The sequence below is a fragment of the Oratosquilla oratoria genome, chromosome 20, assembly GCF_046742065.1.
Source record: "Oratosquilla oratoria isolate Oo_2021 chromosome 20, ASM4674206v1, whole genome shotgun sequence".
In the NCBI taxonomy this organism is placed as follows: domain Eukaryota; kingdom Metazoa; phylum Arthropoda; class Malacostraca; order Stomatopoda; family Squillidae; genus Oratosquilla; species Oratosquilla oratoria.
Window position 1 is genome coordinate 16,644,221 of NC_134796.1, and position 12,500 is coordinate 16,656,720.

The 12,500-nt window shown below is 36.7% G+C and overlaps 1 protein-coding gene across 1 annotated transcript; it reads left to right on the forward strand.

Moving 5' to 3' along the window:
* Positions 1 to 1,106: 1,106 nt before the first annotated feature.
* Positions 1,107 to 1,802, forward strand: LOC143036120 (uncharacterized). Its single transcript, XM_076203368.1, has one exon. The coding sequence runs from the start codon at positions 1,107 to 1,109 to the stop codon at positions 1,800 to 1,802; it is 696 nt and encodes a 231-aa protein (XP_076059483.1).
* Positions 1,803 to 12,500: the final 10,698 nt, after the last annotated feature.

Genomic DNA, 12,500 nt, shown 5'->3' on the forward strand with positions numbered 1-12,500 from the left:
GTTTCCTCACTAAGGCTCTAATTTTGGGAGGATGAGCGGAAACAAACTGTCCAAAGCTCTCCATTTTAATTAAGACACTGTTCGGTGTTTCGACTATAAGAAGTAATTATCAAGATACAAATACAATTCAGACAACACAATTATACAGATACGTTACATGGTCACAGAATGAAGAAGAATGCTACACTCTTGGTGTCATGCGCAACATTTAAACCTACGAAGGCTATGTAACGTATTTGTATAATTGTTGTTGATCTTATGCCTTTACTTTTTTGGAAATTTCCCTTTGGGGCTACAGGTAGCAGGATTTCTAATCCTATCCACCGTCCTATTTTTTGTCGCCTCTTACTACTTGCTACCTGGTGGTAGCATTCTTTTCCCCCACCACAGGGTAGGCAAAAAAAGCAAATGAATATTCAGAGAAATGGTACAGGTCAGTAACAAGGGGTTGGGTGATAACATAACGGAGGGACAGTCGTAGCATAAAAGTGTCATCATTTCTTTATGAACAGATTTTTCCTCTATCACAGACAAAATGATGTGTGACTCTGGTCCACAGGGGCGCACCATATAGACCCTAAAGTATCAACCGCATGCTACTTTGCCACAATAACATGCAGCCAATACCCCAGACGGTATATATATATATATATATATATATATATATATATATATATATATATATATATATACATATATACTAGCCAAATTACCCGCGCGTTCGTGAATCATCCCTAACCTAAACATACCCCACTTAACTCTAACCCTTAACCCTAACCAAAATATATGTATTTTTAAATGAAACATAGTTATCCAAGTACCTGGAGTGATATGGTATCAAAATATATATGGCTATGGGGGTCTATCTGCAAAACCTAACAGCAAGGAGCCTACAGGCCTTATTGCATCTCTTAATGTCGAAAGCCTTTTTACTAACGTCCCCGTTGATGAGACAATAAACTTCATCTTGGACGAGGTCTACCGTTCCCACCATCAACATGGGCATCCCGGAAAATATGCTGCGTCTTCTACTTGAAGCCTGCACCAAAGAATCCCCTTGACGTGGACCAGATGGAAAAATGTATAGGCAGGTAGACGGTGTGGTGATGGGGTCTCCACTTGGGGTCCTCTTTGCCAACTTCTACATGGGTCTGGTGGAGAGAAGAGTTTTATCTGTTCCCCATCTTTGTCCTCTTACTTACGGTAGATATGTGGACGATATTTTTGTAGAGTTTAGAGACTGGAAACATCTGAATTTACATGACGCGTGTATTAGTAGCTCTTGCCTTAATTTCACTCTCAAGTTGTATGGTGATGGGTCTTTACCCTTCTTAGACGTGTTTGTAAAGCCAGTTGATAACAAATTTGTGACCTCAATTCACGTCAAAGAAACAAATAAAGGAAGATTCCTGAACGCTGAAGGAGAATGTCCCACTTCTTATAAAAGAAGTGTCATCCACTCTTACGTCAATAGAGCATTCGCTCATTTTTCTACTTGGCCCCTACTCCATCAAGAGCTTAAGCGCCTACAGCAATTCCTAGTGAACAATGGCTTTTCTAACAAGAACGTCCAGTCTATCATCATGCAAAAAATGGCTGCATATTTAAGACATCATAACGCCTGCCCTGAGAAACGCCCCCCAATCCTTCTGCATTATAGATCTTTCATGAGTACAGCATACCGTACTGATGAAAAAGTCTTGAGGGAAATAGTTGAACATGGAACCCATCCCATGGACCCTGAGGACAAGTTGGAGCTCCGTATTTTCTACAAAAAATTAAAACCTCTAACCATATCCTAAAAAAATAACCCTATCCGTGCTCAAAAACCCCTCAAAAGAAGTAAAGTCGTGTACAAATTTATCTACCCGCACGAAGACTGTAAGCTTCGTCCTTCATCCCAAATAGGAATGACAGCAACTTCTCTTTCCCGACGCCTCACTTGCCATTTACAGAACGGAGCCCCAAAGAAACATTTTTCAGATACACACTCTACCTTTTTGTCCAGGGAGATCTAAGTCGACAACACTCGGATCCTCGACTCTGTGAATGATAGCCACAGTTTGGATATTCTAGAGGCCTTTTATATTAAGGAGAAAGACCCCACCATGAATATACAAAATGGAATTACTTCACTGGCTCTGGCTACTCTACATGGACACTCATTCGCCATCACATACAACTCCAAAAGAAAAACGGACAGAATATCACCAAGTCAGCACCCAGACAATAGGCTCACTCTACAAGCAAAACCAGAAGTACAAGGGACAGATTCACACTGAGTCCACCTATGGACAAAATTTCCCACAAATTTACTGTAAACTCTCCCAATTGCTACTTTAGGTTGTATTTAACTTGTAACAGCTTTGATCCAAATACATCTTGTAATTGAAAATGCTCTAAGATGAGCAAAACGTCTTACGGTAGCATTTTATTCCACCTCCCCGATGAACCGAGATCTTTGATTAGAAAACTTGAGTCTATCAAAAAGAAGTTGATTCTACCCCAAGCTGCGGTCAAATTTAATTCAACATGTATAAAAGAAGAATTACTGCCCACTTTTACGAATATATATATATATATATATATATATATATATATATACATATATATATATGTATATATATATACATGAGAGAGTGATAGGTGGGGAAGGGTAAACGAAGATGGGCTATTATATATATATATACCCTTCCCCACCTATCACTCTCTCATTTGTCTTAAACAATTTATCAGTATATATATATATATATATATATATATATATATACATATATATGTATATATAAATATATATATGTATATATAATATATACATGTGTACACTTATACATATGATATATATATATATATATATATATATATATATATATATATATATGTGTGTGTGTGTGTGTATACATACACACACACACACACACACACATGTATATATATATATATATATGTATATATATATATATATTTCATATATATTTACACATATAAATGTATGTATATATATATATATTATATATATCTATATATATATGTATATATATATATATATATATATATATATATATATATATATATATATATATATATAGTCTTCAAACTACAACCCCTGGAAGACTCTAGTTCCACATATAACCACTACATCCCGACCACCGGAGAGAAGAAAGCTCTAGAAGTGCTACGAAGAGACCATTCTGTAGCAATACTTTCAAGCTATAAGGGCAGATCTTACGGTTGTGATGGACAAGGCTGAATACGACCAGAAAGCCTTGTCGATCCTACAAGACTCCCAAACATACAACACCATTCTTCACGACCCTAAAAAGAAATTTCAGATGAAGGTAGAGCGAGAACTGAAGGAACTAAGAGATAAACGTCTAATCACCGAAGATGACTAAAGAAAGATGAAGCCAGGGGATTCCATAATTCCTAAATTCTATGGATTTCCAAAGATACACAAAGACAACATCCCTTTACGACCCATCGTAGCCCTCAGAGGATCTCCTACTTATAACTTGGCTGCGAATCTTTCCAAACGTCTCAGACACCTGGTGACAAATTGCCCCCATATGCTGCTGAATTCAGAAGACTTCCTCAATAGAACGAAGGGGATCAAACTCAACCAAGGATATGCATGGTTTCCTTTGATGTCAAATCCATGTTACCCTCGATCTCTTAAGACTTGGCCAAAAGAGCATTATCTAAAACCATGGAAGAGACTTTAGATTTTTTAGAGAACGAGAAACCATCCTAGACAGAGCCCATGGGGCTTATCTCGATGTGCCTTGATTCAACCTCTTCCGCTTCCGGGATCACATGTACCACCAACGAAAAGGAACTTCTATGGGCTCACCTATTTCAGTTGTAGTGGCTGAAATTGTCATGGAGCAGTTCGAGGTAGACCTTCTGAGGACAGTAACCCCGTCCCTGAAATTATGGGTGAGGTATATTGATAACGTTTTCGCTATTATGTAAGGTAAAGTCATGGGCCCTTTCTTCATTAGGCTCAATAACTTAGAACCGGGCATCCAGTTCTCTATGGAATTGGAAGTTAATGTGGTACTTTTGTTCCTGGGCATCTTAGTTTCACGAAAAGGAGACCACCTCAATACCAGTGCATATAGAAATCCCACACACACAGACAGACTTCTAGACTTTGACAGCTACCACCCGGGCTGCCACAAGAGAAGCATAATCCGCATGTTATGGAACCGAGTAGACAAGATCTGCTCCATGACATATGAGGTGAGGGCGGAGAAAAGGCACTTACGTGACGTTTTCCTATACAGCGGTTATCCGAGTCGGACTGTGGGGAAATGGACGAGGACACGACGCACCGGGACGCAATCCCCTCGAACAGGACACAGGGTCACAATTCCGTTCATTAGAGGTGCATCAGAGGTAACGGCCAGGATACTCTGGGACAAGAATATATAGGTAGCACGTAAACCACGCAACACTCTGCTTCATAACCTAAACAGGGTCAAGAAATGGAAGCACCTACTCAGCAGGCAGGTGTAGTATATCGCATTAGCTGTTTGGATTGTGATGCAGATTACATAGAAACACAGAAAAAATTCGCCAATAGAATCAAAGATTATAAACGGGCAATTAAACGGAAAAATGCAGCATCAGCACTTTACAAACACATGAACGAACTACAGCACGACATTGACTGGGAAGGAGCAACAGTGGTACACAGATAACTCGAAGAAAAGGAGATTATCCTTAGAACCGTGGACGACAAAAAAAGTTAGCGTAAACAGGTGCATAGACTTAAATCCAATATACCTGGGCACTAGGAACATAAGGACAGACTCAACATAAAGTATCATCACTTTGAACAACTTGAGTGAGAGAGTACAGGGTGAACAAAGGTCACAGTGTGTATGAACGTGTTTTAATTTATTTCTTTTTTCGTGCAAGTGTGTAGTCCACTTTTTCACTTGTACAAGCTGCATTTTATTTTATTGTATTTATTTTTTGTAAATTGAAATATATATGAGATCCATTATGTACAATTGGGTATGTAAGGTTATCTCCAGTTGTCCGGTTCTCGTAGCGACTGGAGGAGGAGGCGGACCCGGACAGCTTCGGCAGCGCGGAAAACCTCTCCCACCTCCAACCACGGCCAATATATTAAGCTCTTTAATTCTAAGCCATCAACATCGGAAGAACCGTGGAGGCATGTACCAACATGCAGAAATTGAAACGTGGTACGCCCGAGGACTCGAACCTACGGTGGCAAGCATGTGACCAGTGCCGTAGTGACATAGACCAATACACCATCAAGAGAGATATAAGTTGAGCTAAACTTTTCTTATATATTTGTATGCATTGTGGTTGATAGAAATGTATCTATAGTCACACGAACCCATACAGTGTTGTACAAATACTTTTCCGCGTTCGTATACTTACCAATGTACTATCATAGTGGAAATGGGTTGAACGCAAACTTTCGTGTGTGTATGTAACTCGAGCATACAAGTATATATGAAAAGTTGAGTTCAACTTATATCTCTTGATGTTGTATTGGTCTATATCACTACGGCACTGGTCACGTGTTTGCCGCCGTTGGTTCGAGGCCTCGGGCGTACCACATTTTGATTTCTGCATGTGCCTCCACGGTTCTTCCGATCTTGATGGCTTAGAATTAAAGTGCATTCTGGTTGATAAATATATATATATATATATATATATATATATATATATATATATATATATATATACATGTATATATATATGTATATATATATATAAGATGTATATAAGATATATATATATATATAAGATATATATATATAATATATATATATATATATTACATATATATGTATATGTATATGTATATATATATACAAATATATATATATATACATATATTCTTATATATATGTATATATATATATATATATATATATATATATATGTGTGTGTGTGTGTGTGTGTGTGTGTGTGTGTGTGTGTGTGTGTATAAACATGTACTCGTATAGGGAAAGAGAGGAAACACCAGTCACAACTCGAAGGTTCTTGTGTCTAATGTTTCTATTCTCTTCCATGAATAGTGTTCAGGGGTATTTTGGTTACATACAGTGAACTCGTTTTGTGATCTAGGATGCAACCGGATGTGACGTATATTAAAACGGCGGAGGTTTCTATAGATGGAGGGGTGCAGGTTTGAGTATGGGTGTGGCTGAGGGGGAAGCGAGAGGAGCGGGAGGGGGAGGTGAGGGTGAGAGTGGGGGAGATTAGAGGAGCGGGGGGCGGAAGTGAGGGGTTGGATAGGGGGAATAAGAGAGGAGGTGGAAAGGGAGGAGAGAGCTGAGGGGTTCTAAAAATCTATTCTTGAAAGTAAAAATACGATTTTCGGTCCATGTGGTATAATCCAGCGGGCAGACAGATTAGAGATAAGGTTAAAGTTCAATTAGTAGGATCACTAGAAACTACCTATGATGTCATGTATAAAGAAATTTATGTCACGTTTCAGACCATAAATCGAACGTGTTCCTCATTGGAAGTTCCGCTGAGAAGTAGGCTTCCTCCAAGTGAGAATCTATTATTCGATGATATTACCAGTAGTAAATTACGATATCGGAGCACGACTGCCTGATGAAACGCAGCATAAAAAATGCAATAATCTGCGAGCCAGATTCTTCGAAGGAGATGTGACCCATTTTACAGTGGAAGTCATTGTGGTTGTAGAAGGAAAATGAAGAAAAAATAACAAAGAAATTAAAGATGGATAACCCTTGAAGACTATTATGACAAGAACAAATCAGTTGAGATGCTTAAGTGATGTTATTAGAAATAATAAATGATGACTTGTTGATAATGCCTGTATGCGACAAAGGAGTGGTGGGTGGAGTGAGATAGTGAGGCAGACCGAGATGAAAAATAGTCCCATTGTCCTTATAGGTTGATTAGAGTTGTCTGACGTTAACCAGAATAAGATCTTTAAACTAATCATAAAGGTTTAATGGACTAAGATATAGCTTCACATAGAACTACAGTAGATCTGGGTAAATCCCTTTGGAATGGACACTTCAGTGGTTCTCAACCTTTTAAGCTTTGAAGATCCCTTACATTGACGTGTATATTCAGAGGACCCCTTGATACGGGATTAGATATGATGTCACTAATTCTAAGCGCATAGCGATGAAAACATTATGATACATTATACAAAACATCGCCACGTTCTGAGAGATGCAACTATGGAAAGACTAGAAAAAGGGATGTCTCTATTAAGACACATTGTGTAATCATGAATTATATATATATAAAAAAAAAGAGCCGCGACCAGATTACCTATAACATGTTCAAATCACCGTCTTGCGGACCCTTTGATAGGTTTCTGCGGCCCCCTGGTTGAGATACAATGTGAAGGTGCAGAAGCTTTATAAAGATAGACAGGGCTACCCGTGACCCTATGGACTGATTGACTGAATAACTTGACTAAATGATTGATACATCAGTTGACTAGTTAATTGGTTGACTGTTGCTCATTTAACCGACATTGCAAACTCCCTTTAATAAGGTACTCTTTAGAAGTGATGGCAAATATCTTACGAGTTTGTCCAGGTCGGGGAAAGGGAAGGAGGGAGAGGAACAGGGAAAGAGAAGAGGGGTTAGGGGTGACGAGGGTTAAGGGCCTCTCATAGAGGTAAATCAAATTTTCTGGTCTTTGTCACAGCTGGATATGTAAACTATGCAGTTATATGTAAAAGAATAGTTTTTATTTTCGATTTGTCTATCTTTCTTGTTTTTCTTTTGTTTGTTTTTTTGTTTTTTGTTTTTGTGAGTTTTACTGTGCCCAATAATTCATCAATTGTCCTCAGCGTCCTTTTCAATGATATTTCATTAAACTTTATTCATTTTTTTTCAATCTATTTTCATCTCATCCTATCTGATCTGATCTCTGATCTTATCTAGTCTGGTCTTATCTTCTCTTCTTTTGTTTCATTTCATCTCGTTTCATTTTATTTGATTTTTAGTGTTTATTAAGGGCTGTTTTCTACGGGGTTTGTAGTACTTACGTGATACACTTCACCTCACCGCACTTCACCTCACTTCATCTCATTTCATTTCATTTCCGCTTTTACCTATCTAAAGATTACTTTCCACGGGGTCTGTATGTCTTAGATAATACACGATGCACCTGAGAAGGTCGTGAGCCATTTCTCAAGGGATGAACAATTACACTAGGGAATGCTCCCAAAGTGCTCAAACGTGACATCCCAGGAGTCCTTCGAGCAAGATCTGCGACGGAAACTGGTCTCCATTTTCTTTTTCATTTTCACGATATATATACATAATGTATATATATATATATGTATATATAAATATATATATATATACATATATATACCTACATATATATATATATATATATACATATATATATGTATATACATATATATATATATTTATATATATGTATATATCTATATATATATGTATATATATATATAAATATACATATATATATATTCACTATAAACCCACTATCGGAGAAATAATGACGGAAGTACAGGGAAACTGTATATTTCGACTACTATCTGTAGTCCTCTTCAGCAGAATGCTTACAAGAAGTTAAGGTACAAGTAAATATGAGGAAGTGAGGGGTACATAAAAGGGGATGGGGAAAGTGGGGGGGACTCAGGTTACATGCCCTTGAAATGGCTGGGTCAAGGAAGGACAGTTGGTGGTATTTTGTCCGACCGCTCTTGACATTATTTTGTTGACCGCTAACTTCGTAATACAATCTGGGGGCCACTGACCTTTTGAGGTATTAAAGTTAGGATAATGTTTTATTAGAGAAGATTCTACAATTTTCCAGTGTGATTTCAAAATAATTGATGTATTATCCCAATCTAATCTATGGTCTTTTTGGCTGGCATGAAGGAACACAGCGGAGTTAACTTGTCCATATTTTATGGAGTTTTTATGTTCCTTTAATCTTGTGGACAAATCCCCCCCCCATATATATATATATATATATATATATATATATATATATATATATATATATAATATATATATATATATATATATATATATATATATATATACGAGTGGAAGGGTGGTGAGCTAAACACAAAGAACAGTTGGAGTTTTATTCACTGACGTTTCGCCCTTACCAGGACATTCTCAAAGTACATACAGTTTTAGAAAATTAACAGCTTATATAATTCTAAGACTGTATGTACTTTGAGAATGTCCTGGTAAGGACGAAACGTCAGTGAATAAAACTCCAACTGTTCTTTGTGTTCAACTCACCACCCTTCCACTCATTTATCTTCCATACTTCAATATATATATATGTGTGTGTGTGTGTAAACATATATATTTATATATATATATATATATATACATATATATACCTATATATGTATATGCATATTATATATATATATATATATATATATATATATATATATACATACATATATATATATATATATATATATCTTCTTATTTCCTTTTCAGATCTATGATTTGTTTGAAATTTCAGATCTCAACACAAATGGCTGGACGTCTTACCTTATAGGAACGTGCCCAGCTAGCGGCACGCTACGAAGTTTGGAGATCCGTTGTTCAAGTGCAACGATGGTGGAGAACTACTAAAGGAAGACATGCTCATGTTGATGCTATGACGATCAAGAATTGACATGCAAAACTCATTACCACATTATCTATGGCTGATACTCGAAGAAGAGGTCGCTCTTCCAATTCCAGAGACCCGGAGGTAGTGAAAGTTGTTCAAGAAATGTTTATTCGTAGCCTGAAAAAGTCAGTTTGACAAGCAACAAGGGAAAGTGGGCTCTCCTTTCACTGTGCACGAAATGTGCTTAAAAATGAGCTTAAATGGCGTGCTTAGAAGCCGCATTACTATCAAACACTCTCTGCTGTAGATTGCGACTTTCGTGTGGAGTTTGGGGAGATGATGTTGGCTTGGTATGATGATTGGTCTGATCTCTTTAGAATATCCTCGTATTACCTCTGAAAAAATACAGAATCGGCCAAAGGTAACGGTATGGTGTGGAATGACTTCGGACAGGATTGTGGGTCTTTTTATCCTTCGAGATACCATGAACGCCGGAAGGTACCTCACTATGCTGAGAGATGAAATCTGGCCATTTATCAGTACTTGGGAGAATATTCAAGATTTGATTTTCATGCAAGATGGCCGCCTCTACACTTTACTATTGTTGTTCGTGAATGGCTGAATGCCCACTTCCCTGGGAGATGGATAGGTAGTCGTGGTCCACATGAGTGGCCAGCCAGAAGTTCTGACTTAACACCCTGCGACTTTTTTCTTTGGGGGTGGTTGGAAGAGCAAGTGTACCCTACCAGTTGATGCGGTTCCTAGTCGGCTTGAGAAGCTGGTGGCGAATGTTGGGGCCCATATCGAATTTTACATAAAACTCCATGCAATACTCATGTTCATTCATTGTAAGAATTATAGTTCAGAAATAAATTACAGTTTAAGTAACTGTAATTTATTTCTGAAGTATAATTCTTACAATAGGGAGTTACTTTTCAATCACCCTGTACATATGTATATATATATATATATATATATATATATATATATATATATATATATATATATATATATGTGTGTGTGTGTGTGTGTGTGTGTGTGTATGTGGATTATATATATATATATATATATATATATATATATATATATATATATATATATATATTTATATATATGTATATATATATATATATAAGTATATATATATGTATATTTATGTATATATATAAGTATATCTATATGTATATTTATGTATATATATATATATGTATATATATATACATATATATATGTGTATATATATATGTATATATATGTATATATATATATATATGTATATACAGTATATATATATATATATATATATATATATATATATTTCTAAATAGAAATGTAGTAGCACATTTGTAGATAACACACAGGAACCCACAGTCGGAGAAAGAATAAACTTCGAATAAAGAATAATCCTATATTTCTATCAACTGTAGCCCTCTTCAGTATATATATATATATATATATATATATATATATATATATATATATATATATATATATGAAGATAGGAGGGTGGTAAAGAAACACACAAGTCATGGATGAGTTCATTCCTCTAACGTTTATTGGAGGAGAACCCTTGCATACCCATGATGCGAGGACTTCCGAAAATGCATAAACCGGGTATGCCCATGAGACCAATAACATCAGGCATAGGTAGTGCGCCCCACAGATTAGACAAGAGACTTGCTAAGCCACTATCAAATGCATTAGGCTCAATCAGTCAAGCTCATCTGAAGAACTCCGCAGATTTAATAAATAGATTAAATAACGTTGATTTCAAAGATAAAGAAATGGCAAGCTTTGATGTAAAGGCCTTATTCACCTCCGTACCAAAAGAAGGAGCTATGGAAGCAGTAAAAGAGGCAGTAGACAAGATTAGTGAGAACGAACTACCAGTATCCAAGTCTGATTACATCAAGTTCATTTCATTGTGCGTCAGTTTTGATCCATTTACATTCAATGGAAGGTACATCGACAACATTAGGGACTGGCAGTGGGCTCCCCGCTCAGTGCCGTAATGGCTTCTTTGTTTATGGAATTGGTGGAAAGGGATGAATATATTAAAATAATGGGAAGAAACTCTACCTGGTGCCGCTACATTGATGATGCGATTTCCATTTACCCAAGAGGGGCGAATATAGATAACAAACTACGAAGACTGAACAACGTGCATGGAAATATACAATTCACGGTAGAAAAAGAAGAGGGAAGAAAATTACCATTTCTAGACACGATAATATGGAGGAGTAATGAAGGTCCAAAGTTTACTGTATACAGAAAACCTACGAACAAGGATGATTACATACACTATCTCCCTGCAAACAATGATAGGACAAAATCAGGCGTAATAATAGGATTCTTCTTGAGGGCATTAAGAATTTGCAGCCAGGAACATTTAGATAACGAGAATAAATACATTATGGATTCCTTCATTAAACTGGGTTACCCAAGGGGCTTAATATTAAAACTGAAACGCAAAGCAAAATAAATAACGAGACGGAAAAATGACAGGAGCGAAAGTACGGAAAGAGATACAAGGAAATTTCTAGTACTTCTGAATTAAAAAATGGCCAACAGTATTAACAAATTCTTACAAAAAGCAGGAATGAACATTGCCGTCACTTCAGGGCAGAAGATTAGAGATTTGGTCGGTCATAAAGGTGAGATCAGGTCTGATCAGGTCAACAAAGAAAGCACAGTATACAAAATTCCATGTGGTGATTGCCAACGAGCCTACAATGAAGAAACAAGTAAGGGGACACAACACAAATCAGATTTAAGACATCACAGAACATCAAATGCTATAGTAGTACACGCAGAGGAGTATGGACATCTACCAGACTGGAATAACATAAAAACAATCCACACAGGAATGAGCAAGAAAATCAGGAAAGCAATGGAAGCA